The sequence below is a fragment of the Ailuropoda melanoleuca genome, chromosome 1 (assembly GCF_002007445.2).
Source record: "Ailuropoda melanoleuca isolate Jingjing chromosome 1, ASM200744v2, whole genome shotgun sequence".
Classification (NCBI taxonomy): Eukaryota; Metazoa; Chordata; class Mammalia; order Carnivora; family Ursidae; genus Ailuropoda; species Ailuropoda melanoleuca.
In genome coordinates, this window is record NC_048218.1 from 101,148,786 (window position 1) to 101,165,234 (window position 16,449).

Sequence of the window (16,449 nt, forward strand, 5' to 3'; positions counted from 1 at the left end):
CTAAATCCTTTGTAGTCAAAGGTTATCAAGCCTTTGCAAGGATGGGCGGATCATGAAAAAGAGATCCATGAGCATATTTTTACATTGGCAAGAAAAGCAAAATGTCACTCAACTAAATGTAAGATTGTTCACACACATCTGCTACCATCAGAATGTTATAAACACAGAAGAAGAAGAGGAGGAGGAGGAGAGGGAGGAGGAGGAGAGGGAGGGAGGGAGGGAGGGGGANGGAGGGAGGGAGGGAGGGAGGGAGGAAGGAAGGAAGGAAGGAAGGAAGGAAGGAAGGAAGGAAGAAATGTGAATGGTTCACAGTCTAAATAGCTCCAAATATATTTCTATTGTTCAGATGACTTATGCTATTTCAACAATGATTGAAAGGCTATCAAAGCAGAAGCCAAAACATGTTTGTAGTTTGTCATATAGGAATAATTTTTGGTTAAATAAATACACAGACAACCATTATCTCAACTATAAAATGTATGTGCTAGATAGCTGTTATTATAAATATATCACTAAAATGTGTGCAAAAAGAAATATAAAATGTTACACTTCTGACAATATCATAAGTGAATCACATCCTTGAGAGAGAAATACAGAGACAAAGATTGCCAGGGAATAAATTTCTGAATCAGGTATATTTCTCCCCATTTCAGGATATAAAGCAGACGCATTTTATGACATGAGCCTCAAATACTCTAAATTAGAATATTACAGTTTAATCAACCAGAATGATTTGTCCAAAGTCCACTACCAGCAGAAAATGAATGCAGTTTATCATAAAGAGACAATCAAAGTTTTAAAATACAGAAGTGCACACAACAGTTATTTCAATAGTGTATGAAAGGCACTACTATACATCTGTAACAATCAAAGCAGGATTATAAAATTTGGGGAAATGAAACTAAAAGAAACTAGAATCATAAATCTACCTTTCACTCCTTTCAAAAACTGATTTCTTTTAAATATTGATACCAATTAAGGAAATCATCAGTGGATCTATTAAGCTAAGCAGTCAAACATGTATAACAAGACCTCCTTAATATAAAATTAAGTCATATCCTCCAAAATCCTGCACTTCATACACTGTCAAAATGTAAATGCTATTTATCTAAAAATCAAATGCCAAATTACTAAAAAGTAAAGAAGCAACTGCAAATTGACTTGGAAATTATTTATAACAAAAAGAATTAGTTATACTTGAATTAGGGGTTTACTACTGGCTTTTACATACAAGAAGAACTATTGAGGGAAATAAATTCTATATTACAATAATATAAAAAGATAGTTTTATTAGACTTTAAAATAAATGGTTCATTATAAAAAAATGTTCCAAACCTCACTTAACTGACCTGAGAAAAGATAATTATTTGTTATATTACTTTTTTATGACACTATGTTCTCTTAGACAAATTTGAATAGATAATCAAAATATCTATTACAGTCATTCTTGGTAGCAATTTGAAGTTTCTTTTCTTCATTTGTTATGTGATATCATATCATAGAACTACACCTTTGACAGTCTTAAGGAGGGTATTAAAAGACGTTTTTGAATAAACCATTTCTTTAATTTCTGGTTTGAACAGTTAGATTGGACTATTTTGAAACCAATAAAACATTTCCAATGATGCCTAAAAGTATGTCTTTAGTGGCCTATTATTTAGTCATTTTATAAAAGGATTTCTCCTTTCCACTCATTATAAATTTTTACTGTATATATTTTATAACAGTAAATTTAAAATTTTCATAAGTTATCAAATATCCCCTATGTGTCCCAACATTAGAATACTTAGACATCTGCTCTTTTTGGTAACTGAAAGTATAACCTGCAATTAAAAAATTTAAAACTGCCCTTCTAAACACAAATCAGAAACTACTTTTCAAAAAGAATTTTTACAAATGACAACAAATTGCACAGTTGGAATATTTTTATTGTGTGCATAAAAATGCTATTCCCAAAGCAATTGTTTTGTCCAACTGCAATGCAATTAACTTATGGCGAATTAAAACAAAAACTTAGATTCTCAAAATTCAAAGCACCAAACATTCACATACCAACTGTTCCAATGAGAAAGTAATTTTTCAAATTAATATATTAACACTTCTTAATATAGTATCTTTAAGTGATTAATACTGAATTTGAAATGCAATGAAAGCCATCACTTTTTACAGCCAAATTTAGCATAGCTCAGTTAGACGTCAGAGTTTCCTTTCTGTATATGCAAAAATACGATACAAGTAAAAAAAATAACAGACATTTGGAAAACTTACACTTTCAGATTGCTTGCTCTGGTCACAGTCCCACGTCCTCGTCCCACACTGCCCAGACCTCTCCATGGTGCTGAAGAGCTACCCTTGCCCATTTGAGAGGGAAGAGTTACTTATTCGAAATGGCTTTGAAAGATATCCATAAAAGAGTTGCCTGTGTTAGCAAGTAAAGTTATCCGAAGAATTTCTGTAACACATACTACAAAGGAGATGCTTTGCCCTTCAGTTATCAACCACGATGCTCAGGCGGCTCAAAGAAGATTTTAGAGCAGAAATCTTCAAGTATTGACAAAAAAGAGAGAGTTCTTTGGGAAATGAAGTTTGCTGATTTTCTTCAGTGTTCTTCAAATTGAAAATACACACACACACACACACACACACACACACACACACACACACACACACAGAATAGAAGGCTATCCAGAGGATTCCATAAAAGTTCTTGATCTTCCTGCAGAAAACAATCTCCCATTAGTCCAAAGCATCCAATTCACTTCACCCTATCATTGCATCTACTTTTTTGATAAAAAATAGTAAAATGAAATAAAGCTCAGAATTAAACAAGGCACTGCACACACTACATAAACAGGTATGCCTTAGCCTCTGTCTGCTGAAGATTATCACAGCAGAAATCAGGCTCTTGTGGCTTTCACAGATTATCTCTTTCTGAAGCTGAAACGTATAAAGAGCCACATGACACCCAATGATGTCATCTCTAAAGCAGGTCACAGTTGCTGCTGTATGTAGATGAAGTCCTTCTAGTGAAGTGTTTGGCATAGTGATTTTCTTGAAAATCTACTTGCATTAAATAGCATGGTCTTCTATCAATATGCTTAACCCTATCAAAATACTGCCATGAAGAGAAAATCAATTTATTGCTCACATGTGAAGCAGTGTGTCTGTTTAAGTTAAAATCAGCTTCTGGTGCTGCTTTGGAAATGAATAACTGTAATTAATTCATAGTGAATATAGTGAAGAAGGAGCTGTTATGAGAACCAGAGGAACTGTAGAGACATAGAATCTACTTCTAAAAAATCTTTCAGAATTTTTAGCAAGTTAAAAAAACTTATTCTTTTTAAAATCAATCCATGAAAATTGCAAAATAAAAATTAAGGCGATGGTCTTCAACTTCTAACAACATTTAATGCAATGAAAATTTTTTAAAGATTTTATTTATTTATTTGAGAGAGAGAGAGAGAGATCAGAGCAAGCAAGAGAGAGCCCAAGGTGGGGGAAGGGAAAGGGAGAAGCAGACTCCCCACTGAGCAGGGTGCCCGATGTGGGGCTCGATCCCAGGACCCTGGGATCATGACTTGAGCTGAAGGCAGACACTTAACCAACTGAGCCACGCAGGCACCCCCTATGCAATGAAATTTTTTAAATGTTTCAAAGACATAAAAAAATTTTACTGAAAGGATCTGAGTATGCTCTAAAATGTTAGTAGGAAACTTTAACTTATTATTTTTAGATATTTTTCAGCTCTGAATAAAGTAACAATTAAAACTTTAACTATACCTAATCTGTACATATAACTGCTGATAGGAACATAGAAACTATTTTAGAGAATGTGTAATAATGAGAAATGCCCATTTCCATTCTGTGGTATGTATTTCTTTTCTCTTTCTCAACTATGTAGTCACACATCACACTTGAGGATTTTCAGTCATAGTTGACATTCCTGTCAGCTAATAGTTAAATAATCAAATCCCCTTTCATGCCAACTAAATAATCTTCACAACCAAAGTGAAGAATAATTTGAAACTGATCAGAGTTTATTGAATGTATCCCCCTTTAATAAAAACCAAAGTGGATCAAACAACAGAAACCTTTCTTGAAGAGCGTAGTATACATGGTCACATTTTTTGAGAAAGAACCTTAAGTCTGAAGAAGAGAAAATGGAATTTTCTACACAACCAGTGCCACTGGGAAAATTCCATTAAAGCTGTTTTGGTATCAAATCAGGAAAAATTTACTTCAGCACCTCCCCAAGGTATATCTATGCCATGCTAAAACATTAAAATAAAAATTGGAAGAAATACTGATCACCTGCGTGTTCTGTTCATGTGAGTTTACTAAATAAAATTTATTATTTTGTTTTGCAATTCCTATAACATGGTGCTTTTTATACTTTAGTGATGATGAGGATTACATTTTTAAAAAATTTTTAAAATACAGAATCTCAGACTTCTTTTCAGATATTCTGATGCAACAGACCTGCTGTGGTTTTGAAATCTCTCTATATTTTTTTAAAGTTCCCAAAGTAATTCTTATTTGAAAAAATTGCAATAATTAATATAGTACAATGTATAAGTCTTATAAAAATCAAAATAGGTTAAAAATTGATATTTATCATAATAAAAGGCCAAATTGTTGCTACATGAAGCATCCAATGTTGGGGGCTCCCTTCTTTTATGTCCTCAGGTTTCCATGAAGAAGCACTTTCCTAAATACTCCCACACTTCAATCTTCTCCTTGAAGGTGGAATAAGTAACCGTGATTGGGGATTAGGCAAAGGGACTGGGCAGCCCAGTATCATTTTCTCTCCATCTTTCTATGGGATCCACCTCCCTGCACAAGATCTATGGGTGAGGCTGGCAGTTTTCAGTGCTCCCCATGATTGGTAGGTTTCCCTACAAAGGTCAGTAGTAGGAAGCTCAGTGGTGCCACAAGTCAGAATTACACCCTCAAATCCAGGTTTGACAGTAAATAAAGATGAGATTTTGATATCACTCTTCCTAAATCTCTTGCCTTTCAAAATAAGTTCCTAAATCAAGACAGGAAAGGAGTTATTTATTGCCTTCCTAAATCTACATCTCTGACACGGTTACATTGTTAACTAGGCTTGTCCTTTTTATTTAAACTTTACCGCCAGTTACTGTAACAGGTTTTACACGTGAAGTAACTTAATAATATTTATATTTGCATAATACAGTTCTATATTAAAGGCCTATAAAAAGGAGTGTAAAAATTTCATTGGAAGTTTTCAAAATGCATTGCTCAACTCCTATTAATTTTATTATTGAGTCACTTAGAAATTCCAGCTCTTGGAACTTTTCTTCAATAAGTACTAATTCCAGAATAGCATTTCTTGAAGCGTTTCATGGATTAATAGTCTAATGAGATGTGACTCTTACTGGGTTTCATGGTCTAAGAAGTACCCCCCACCCAAGTTCAAAATGTGTATTAGGTTAGGAAGGCCCTAAGAGGTCCTGATATAAATAATTTGGCTTATTTCACCCTTCCCCCAATTAACATCCTTCAATATGCCATGAAACTAATATTTCAGGTACTGCATTATGGGAAATTCCGCTCTAGAAGATACTTCAGCAGTCAGATTTTTATTAAAAATAATACCTAAAACCTATACAATTAATTAGTAAAATGTTATTATCCCCTATAAGTTACCAGTGCATCTGTGACAAGAACTGCCAACCATGACGGGAATTATGTAAATTCTGCAAGGGCAGAGGTCGAGTGTATTTGGGTGATCGAATCGCCAGTGCTTGGCAAAGGCCCAGGACACAGCAGGCACTCAGATATTTGTTGAATGAGTGAACAGACGATGTAGACCTAATCTAGGGATGTGAATAACTAACCCCCTCCCCAATGATGTCTTATTTACAAAAAGAAAGAAAGTCCAAAAGAACCTTAGGCCAATGAGCTTCCAGAATAAAAGGAATACAATAGGAGATCTTACTCCAGTGCGACTGCATCCAACTTCTCCTTGGATCCTAAAGCATCTTTCACACTCACCCGTGAGTGAAATACTGATCTGTAATACTAAACCTGGATTTTATAACAGAGGGTGTACTCTGGGTCTGAACAAGGTGATTTGACACTGTAGCTCGCCACAGCTGTAGAATAAGGACAAGATCTACATGAGGACAAATGCTGAGACTAGACTTGAGGTAAAGTGGAAGGAAAACAAGTTCCTTCTCAACTCTCTTTATCAAAAGTGAGATGAGATGCCCAATGCCTAGGTTTTTGCATCTATACTTAAAGGTCAACAACTTTGAGATGCTAGGGAGGATCGATTATACTAGTATGGATGAGTGAGTCTGTTATCAAACAATGAACTGTAAATTTTGTGTATCATTCTGAACCTAGAAAATGATCAGTATTAGCAGTCCTCAAAAAAATTTTTTTTAATTCCCAAACTGAAACAACATACTTATTTCTAAACCTATTGAGAAAGATGTCCTCAAATCCTTAAGTTAAAAGGAAAATTTGGGAAAAAGAATCTATAATATCAACCAATATTCAAAGATATAAAAAGGAGTATTTTGGCATAAAGATAACAAATGTTTTTATACAAATATATTAATTCAAACTATAATATGTGGTTACATATTATATAATGTAATTTCTAAAACTTTGAGGAAAAATTGTTCTCTAAGACTCTAGTTTGAAGAAAAGAGAATTATATCTACTTTTATGTAAATACCAAGAAGTCTTCTCTTTTTACATATAATTACTATAGTCTCTGAACCAAAGTTTGGGATGAATAGACTGACAATTTGTGCTCTTTGGGGGTCTGAGAAGCTGGAGGGGAGATAGAGTTTGGGTACTGAACATTAAAGCTCATGGGACCTAAGTTTATAACAACAGCTGGGCATAATACTATAACTTGTCCCTGATCTGGAAAATCTAGGTTATTAAATTATTAAGTAGCACAAGGCTTACATTCCCTACAATTTCACAGCTTTCAAGACTGTACTGGAAGAAGTCCCAGGAAATCTTCTTTTAGGGTCTGAGTCCCCCCTCCAAAAACAACTGTGACTTTGTAAGAACCCTCTTATCCTTTTAGCCCCAAGATTTTTCCTGATGTATTTAAAGCCTCGAAGTTGTAAATCTCAAAATGGGCAATAAAACTTGAGGGTAATAAAGCAGTTTGAATGTGGGTGCACAAGTCGTGTTTGGCAGACAGAAGCTTTTGATAGCATATATGGGAAGGTGTGGTGGGTCACCTGGATGCCAGTTGCTAACTATCCAGCAACTCTCGTGAAAAGCTGGGGCAACCCAAGCAGCCCCAACCACATAAGGGCTCCATGGACTTCTCTCCAGGACAACTGAAGTAATGGGGTCTTTAGCTGGCCTAAACCACTGATCTTTGAACCTGCTCAGAACTGTAATTCTTCCTGACCAGGAGTGAAGTAAGGGCTTGTGGCTGGAGTTGTGCAGCTGCTGGAAAGGTGCTCTTGCATTGACCTGCCTGAGAGGTGAGGCCACATAACCCTGCTCACCCCAACATGCTGCAGATCCCCCATTTCTTTTTTCCCAAATCTGAAGGGAGCAGAGTGACCTACGCTCGCTTTTACTACGTATATGGGTGTGGTAACTCAGAAGAGGCCTACTCACTGAGAAGCAAAAATACTTTCACCTACTTTTACCTTTGGACCTTGAAAATTAGTCTTTAAAAGAAGCAACACTAAAACAAATGCATGAATGTATTACTTTGTAATGTATAGCTTCAATCTCAGAACATACATATATATTCTGGTTTTACATATATATTCTAAGACACGATTTGGTTCTCATGGATTCATGAATCAGAAGCAGGCAGTGTGCCCCTCAATAGGAATAGAGTTGAACATTCCACTTCTGCTCTTCACAAGCTTTGCAGAGTGTTTTGAACACATGGAGTGTTTTCAAGAGCAGATACAGAATCCACTAACATTTTTTGAGAGCCTTCAGGGTCCCACACTCTGTGCTACGTTTTACGTATGTAGTGCCATTTAATCTTCACAGTGATATCAATCCATCAATAAGGTTGGTGTTACTTCCAGTTTGCAGATGAAGAATGGTCTCTCAAGCGGTACATCTCAGACTCACAAAAATTGTGGCAGAGCTACTATTAAGTCATGTCCTCTTACTAAGCCAGGGCTTCATTCCATGAGCCACGGAGCCCCCTACAGGTCACACCATAATAATATGGAAACCCATGGGAATAAGTAGGTGTGGCCAGGAGGATAGAACCAATTAGAGACAAATGGGATTGAAAAAGTCTCTGAACAATCCAAAGATTTTTCTGAATTTATCTGAGGGGTATGCTAATGATTTGTGAAAAGGTTGCCAAGTCACTTGGAATGTACCATTCTATTGTTTCTGTCCATGATATTCTATTAGACAAACTACAGATTTTTCAGAGCTGGGAACTAAAAGAATAAGTACTTGGTCATATGAAGCTGATTAATAAAAAATACACAAATCATTTTCCTCTATTGTCCTCCATGCAATAACTAATATTTTTATGATAAAACAGTTCTTTTTTTTTCACTTTGATACCCACAAGCTCCATTTCACCATAACTTGCTACTCAAGATTGCTTTTTCTAAAATAAATTTTTCTGTTACCTCATGATACATTGTGGTATAAGGACATTTAATATGCAAATTGCTAACATAATTTCATATATATCTTCCCTCCTGTTGCTCTTTAATTTGGCACTGAGCAGCTGAGGTTTGAGGTTTTAATCAAAGAGCACTGAATGAGGCAATTTATAAAATCAAATGAGGATTCTTTTTTTCAATTATTTCATTCACTGTTTATACCTACTAAATTGTGGAACAGTCTTAGAAATGCATTGATGCACGGATTATTTCTTCCTCTGGCTGACCATGTCTAAATGCAGGCTTATTTTCAAGTGGTACAATACAGTAGAATAGTGAAGCATGGCAGCTCCAGCCCAATGAGTAACTCAAGGCAAGTTAGTTATCTCTTTAGGTCTCATCTTCATCATCTGTAAAATGGAGATAATAATATACCTCCGTCATACGGTCAGTGAGAGGATTAAGTGAAATAACCCATGGAAGGCATTAGCAAGGTGCCCGTCACATAACAAGTGATCAGCTCTTATTAAGATGATGATTTTGAGAGCTCATACTGAAACATTACTGTTCTTATATATTTTAGGGCAGAAATATTCTCAGAACTATATTAACCATTATGCATAGCCAAAAGAGAGCAAAAGCATGCAAGAGCATCATTCTCAGCTCGGCACAGGGACTCACCCAGCTCGGGTTGCTGGCTTCCCATGCAGCACATGCCTGGGGCAGACAGCTACTACGGGCAGTAATTTCAGTTATTATAGACATGGGCCAGGCAGAGCAGCTGGAAAGGTCCACGGGTTAGACGAGGGAAGACTGGCCTCCAGTTGAGGCTGTGTTAGAGGACAGTAGAGGGTTAGAAGTTGGGACAAGACAGGCAGCTGATCAAATTCGAGAAAACAGACAATGGTCTAGGCAGCAACAGTGACAGATCAAGCCCAGAGAAAGAGGGCTGAGTTCAGCAAGCTGGAGGTATCTGGTAGGAGTTAGGATCCCAGAGAACCCCCCAGGGAGATTCCTCATTGAGAGCATTTGACTTGGACTAAAGACTTTTACCCCTGAAGTTCCAAAGAGACTCAATGGTTACTAGAGAAAACTCATCTCTTTACGACAGGCTTAGCCAAGGTGGGCCAGGGCTCATCTTTATCCCCTCCATAAATTTGAGGTCTATTCATCAGAGAGTAGTAAGACCAAGTCTTCCTATTTGGAACTCCCTGAGAGTATGTATGAACCCAGTCAGTCTGGTAGGCTGATCAAAGTAGAGCAGAGTCACTTTCCTTTCATAGGACTGTGACCACCAACAGATGTAAGAATGAATCTTCTGAAAGAGGTCCCAAACAAAGTGATGATCATGGGAAATAGAACAACCTTAACTAGCTATACCAGCTCCAAACAACGAAGCATAAAGTTTTTAAAAATTACGAATTGGATACTTTACCTGCCTGACAAACTAGAGACTTGGGGATGTTCCAGCAACTTATATTTTCATATTTTACTTTGCATATTTAGTGTCATGCTACCGACACCATCAATGCCAAAGTTGTTGCTATCATCAGTAACCTCTACTAGAATTCTGGGCAGGGTCTGCTTGCTTTCTGAAGCTAATTCCAATAATGTTTTTTGAAAACGTTTTGATTCTCACTGTTTATAGGAAATCAGGAGTAAGCCAGACAATGAAGAGAGTTATCCTGGCCCCATGAGCACAGAGGTAAGGCATGATGATACCGTGGTGGCGCAGGATGCCATTCCCAAGTCATTCTGAGACACCTTATAGGAAACGAAATTGCTGGGGACATTTGAGAGAGGAAATCTGCTCTACTAAGAAATATCAGGGGACCTGGGGGCCAGGCTAAATTAAATAAGGTAGAACTGTTAGCAAAGCTGTGCAAAAGATATTACACATCACATTTATATGATGACCCATGGGGGAAGAACCTGCATTTATGCACAAAGATACTTCAGATGCTAGAATCTAAGTGGTATGGCGGGGTAAATATAAAACAAAGATAGATTATTCCAGAATTTCAATAAAGTCAAAAGGTTAACCACCCTAAAGCAACACTAAAACCATCATGTATCACTGGACACAGCAATGGTTGATACTGTCAGGAACTGGGGCTATGAGAAAATACAAAAGCAGTAAATCCAAACCTTCAACTCACAGGCAAAATGATTTCTGATACTCAGTTTCCACCATTCAAATAAAATATTCAGTCATTTAATTCCTATTAGATTAATTCTATTGTCACTCACAGCAAAGGCATCCTAAACACTTAATTTTCATATTATTTTTGACTTGCAAATCATGAGATAGACACTTAACAGCAACAGACGTTTTCCAATGTGGCTCATCAGCGCCCTCTAGTGATCGTAAGACCAGTTCAGACAAGTCATTCCCCCCCCCCCCCCCGCCCCGCCACAGCAAATTATTTTAAAAAGTCACAGATTCAGGGAGTATTCAGCCTGCTAAAAATAGATCTTCTGTCACTGTTATTTGCACTCAAGTTAGTGCTCTCTCTTTAGAATCCGTAACAGATAAAACCATTTATTAAAGAACATGCAATGTAATCATCTGAAAACATGTCAAAGCAACCTTTGCTTGATCCCAATGTGAATACCTTATTTTGGCTGCTGGGCAGCCTTTTAACTACTGAATAAACATGATTACAAAGTAGTCAAGAAACATTTTTTTAAAATAGTATACTTGTACGGTTACTTTATTTCTCTTCTCAACTTCTTTCTGTGTATTCCAGTGACTATCATACATGATCACCATGGCCATTTTCACAACACTCTGTATTACGGTTGCTTGATAATTTATTTCCTACCACATTTGGTATGTTTGTTTGTTGTTGTTGTTTTAAATAAAGACCTTCAGCAGATGTTCCCATTCTTTAACTGTGTGCTTAAACAGGTTCTTAAACAGGTGGCCTCTGGGATAATTGTGATCTGCAGGCATGGTCTAGCTACATTTTAAATTCTTTACTAGTTGCCAAAATTTCTGGCAACCCTTAAGAGAAGAAATCACATTTGGCAGTGTCTGTCTGTCCAGCATCCCTGCATAGCAACATATCCAGGATCCAAGCGGGGCTACCCCTTTAGGTAAGGCCTGTGTTCTTCAGTAGCCAGTCACAGCTTAGCCCACATTAGCCACAAGGGTTTCTTACCTGGCCCCTGTAGGCATCTGAGTTGCAATTCCTGAGTTTGTGACCCCTTTGCATTCCTCCTGTAAAGTTCTCTTTATAATCCTTATAACCAAACTAATCTTCTATCATATTAGCATAACAAAACTCTACCGGAGGCACAGACTAAAGGGAACACACTGTTATAAAGAAAAGGAAAAAGATATTCTTAGTAATAGAGGAACGCAAACACACAAATGAGCAGTTTAGGTTGAGGTCAAATGCAATCGATTCTCTCAGATTTGATGAAATACACCTTGTGCTTATGAATCATGCCTTCATTCTCAGACGACAAAACCCTCACCATGGCTTCAAATACAGCAAGTAAGCAATGCAGATACACCTAACAACAAACGGCCTGCTCACATCTCGACATTTCCTTCTTGGAACCAAAGACCTGGTGATCAAATGACTGGCCAATCAGGCCATAAAAAGGAAACATGGCACTCACGGGTGTGCTGCTGTCTGAGAAGGTGTTCATGCTGACAGAGCTGCTCAGCTTCTCTGAGGACACAGAGGGTGGGGACGGGCTCCTCTTCTCCAGGGGGTCCTGCCGCTGCAGGTACTCACGCCAGGCTCTCTGAATGCTGGAAAAACAAAACAAAACAGCACGTGCACTGTCACTACCTGGTTACAGCCCAGGGACTCAGAAAAGCACACAGAGTCTGAAGGAATTGGCTTTGGAGACAGGGAAAATGTAACACATAGAATGTGACACAGGAAATCAGAAGACCTGTACTGTTTCTCTATTTAACTGATTTGACAGTCACAGACTAAGCTAAATCAGTCTACAAGAGTCATCTTAGTCAGAAAAAGTCATCAAAGTAAAACTAGTTTGCACGTGTAAATGCACTTTGATTTATGGGATGTAAGATCTTTTCAACTTCTCATCCTATATTTTAAATAAGAATAATAAATAGGCTGACATATCACTTACTCATGCACTAATACAGCTTTGTTGAGGGACTCCTCTGAGCCAAGGTCACCCTAGGCTCTGGACAGCGAATGCAATGCAGCTCTAGAGGGTGCCATTTGCACAGACCTCAAGGCAAAGGGAATCCCATGATGCCGTACAGTGTAGTCTACCTGGCCAAACACAGTGGCCCTGCTCTGGGTACAAGACAGTCAAGAGCCCTGTCGTCATGAATTTTTACATACTGTGGAAGGAAACAAGTAATAAATGATAAGTAAATAAAGGAACGGACAGAGAGGACAGAGTAACTGAAAGTGTTACGAACTATTCAAAAAACTAAAATAACACATGACTAGGTGGCTATTTGAGATTTTACCCAAGGAAGCTTTTTATTTCCTGTGATTAGTATCAAAACAAAGTCAACTGCTTCGTATAATAGAAAGCTCTTCTTTATGAAAGATAAGTAATTTTTTTCCACCCGGACTGGTTTCTAATCTTTGAGATTAACATCTAGTTTTTCATAGGTGATCAGTGAACACAATTTTCTTCTGGGAATTAACCAAACGTGAAGACCAATTTTCAAGATTCGGCCTTTTAAAATAGTTTTAGATAGTTGCATTAATTCCATTACTTCTATACTCCCGGAAGTATCTGATCTTCTATAACTACTCCCACACACAAGGCAATTAAAGTTGTTTCTCTATAAACAAACTGATTTATTTTCACTTGGCTAGAATGGTTCAAAGACCATTAATTCTCAGTAGTCAGAAGATAGAAAGGCCACAAAAATGTTACCATGTTACTAAATTTACACGTGTACCCTAAGTTATTAAGGCTCTGAATTATAATGCTCAAGGTAAAGCCCAAAAGCTGCAGTTAAACACCACCTTTGAATCAGAGGCCAATTTCCCCTGAAGCTATGAAACATAGGCTTCAGGGGCCCTTACAGGCCAGGAGTTTCTTCTAAGACCCTACGAGGGGGATCTTCATGGTTTGCATACAATTGCAAAGTAGCTACCTTCTAGGGTTTTTTAAAGAGCACTGAAAATTATATATACACTTCAGACCTATTAAGGCAGGATATGACTCTGCCTTGGATTTTATGTGATTATTGTTTTATTACACAATGCTTGCTCAAAATACATCTTTATTTACTTTGGTTTAAAGATTTTAAACAGAATCTCAAAGAAGGTTCTGTAAGACTTTGTGAGTCCCGTTGCTTCTTCAGGGACCCTTTTTATTAAGCAGTAGCAAACTTTGGAAACTTAATAATTTCTACATCATCTGAAGTGCTTGGGTCTCCCAGACTCCTAACAATTTCCGCCACTGGAGGGCACCTAAAGTCTGTAAACCTGCCCATCAAGGGCTTTAAAAAAAGTGACATTGTAAGCCTATTTAGAAAATATGAAACATTAACAAGGCATGGAATACCCACGTGTTTATATTGAGGTGTTCCTCTCTCTCTCTCTTGCCCGCTCATCATCTTGATTATTCAGAAAATATAGAAAGAAAATGTAGCAGCCTTTTGAGAGTTTACATTTTAGCTTATTGAACACCAAGGGGCAGTGTAACACCTTTAAAGAACCAAGATATACTATATTCTTTTTTAACTCAGAAGTTAAAAATGAGAGGCCAGTCATCACTATTATCTAAATTGTTACATTGGATATGTTTTAAATGGTGGAATCATGCTATTATTACTCTGAATCATAGGAAACTGTTTACATCACACACTGTTTACTCCCATTTGACCACTTTGTAGATTAAATCGTTCTATTATTAGCTCTCTGAACACAATCTGCAAATGCTATTTTACTGAAAGAGGGAATTGAAACGTAGAAGCACCTCATCACTTCTCAGCCTTCTCATCCCAGCTGTACCACGACTCCTACTCACAAGTCTCCTTTAAGGCTGCAGAGTAAACCCTGAACACCAACCACCTTGACATTTTTATTTCTAAAACTAAGCCTTGCTATCAATACAATTCTTTAAAGGCTGGCTGCGGTAAAGGAGCACATCTTGTGTCTTCCTATATTTTGAATTATAAATAGGCTTATTCCAAAGTAGATGACAAATACATTTTTCAAGAATTTGTTTGCCTGTCCAACTCTTGTTTGCCTTCTATCTCAGGGATGGTGTCATCGCCTGCCTCTGCCATCTCTCTATACATCCCTGTCTGTTTCACAGTGCCTGTGGCTCCCTCCTGCACTCACAGCCACTTGGGGACTTACAGCCAGTGCAGTCCTGGTTGTCACTGGCTGTCCTTACATTCAAGATGTCCTTACGTAGAAGACAGAGCTCTGTGAGCTAGGATGCTTAGAGGAGGTTTGAGGGAGTCCTGGTGCTTTAATTAGCCCTTGAAGGATGGAGGGGATTTAGATTGATAAGAAGGGTGAGGAAGGGCCTTTGGGCAAAGCCTTGGAAGCAAGGAGGTTCCCAGAGAACAGTGGTAGGGTATGAGGCTGTGAAGACAGGAGAAGGATCCCAGATGTCTCCAAGGGCGAGGCTGGGGGCAGACTGGGCAGCAGCTGCCCCTTGAGAGGGGGAACCCCATCTTGACACAGTTGATTGTTGCCAGATCTTACTACTTATCAAGAATAGTCAGAAATCTGGGTTTTTACGTGGAAGTTACTAGTTCTTAAATGTTACCAAATAATTTTTACAAATTCAAAATACATTATTACCTAAAAAGGCTGAATTTGGGGATGGGAAAAAAAGGACACGATCAAAGAGGACAGAAGTCTGAGTATCTTGGGAGATAACATCTAATCACATGTAGCTCTTTTTATGTGTATTTTCCCATTCAATCCTTACCTCAAGTGGAATGTGAGGAAGACACTGTTACCATCATAATTCATTAAATTTTCCCTTCATTTTGTACTAGCATTCATTTTTCTTTGGGGACCCACCAACCCATGGCTATAATGTTGGGAAAGCCCACGTGACAATGAAGCAAAATGTTCAGGGCGGAGCTTACAGAAGGAGGACAGAGATGTCTGATGATGCTTGACTACCTGGGTCTAGATACGCTTGAAGCACATTAGCCCCTGGATGTTTCTGTTAGGTGATCCAATATAATCTCTTTTTTATAATAAGTTAGTTTGAGTTGTTTCTTTTACTCACAACCAGGAGTGCTCAACAAGTTTCAGGAAACAAGATGGGAGCTAACTGACAGACCCGACATTTGGACAAGATCCCCTGTCTTTCCATTACATTGTGTTCCCTCCTCATGGTTCAGCAAAAGGCAGAAAGGGAGAAGAAAGCAAGGTGATGGATTTGGCTTGTCACATACTGACTTTGAGGAGATAAGTAGAACCCCTCTTTGTTTAAGCCTGTTAAATTTTCTATGTGCTACTAAAAGCTACCCTAACAGGTAAGCCATGTTTTTATTATTTGGTGTCTGCCTCAACCCTGTATCCTGATACAAACCTGCCCAAAGGCCAATGAAGGGCCACTGAACGCAACAGGCAGGTTTTCCAGAGAATTTGCCTGTATCTCTAGCTTGCTTCCACTCCATTCCAGTTTCTGTCTAGTTTGTAACTCCTGACTTCATTTGAATGTTGGTACCTCCTAAGCATCTGGGTTTATGCCCTTCTGGATCTTTCTGCAGGTTCCTTCATTAACACCTATGACCACCTTGATGGTCGGCAACTCCTAACTCCCTCACAGATGGAATTTGGACAACTTGGGCCTTGCCTCAAGTTGCCAAGATTGAGAAAGCACTTTAGAAATAAGGCACCCAGAGGCTACTGAGTCTATGAAA

General features: G+C 37.9%; 1 protein-coding gene across 2 annotated transcripts in view; it reads right to left on the minus strand.

Annotated features, from left to right (window-relative positions):
- LOC100472458 (schwannomin-interacting protein 1) overlaps positions 1–16,449 on the minus strand; it is a 559,220-nt gene that overhangs the window by 526,389 nt on the left and 16,382 nt on the right. For both annotated transcript variants that reach the window (XM_034663788.1, XM_034663784.1), the window contains exon 3: positions 12,225–12,360. In XM_034663788.1, coding sequence (XP_034519679.1) covers positions 12,225–12,360 — 136 coding nt within the window. The remainder of the gene's footprint in view (positions 1–12,224; positions 12,361–16,449) is intronic.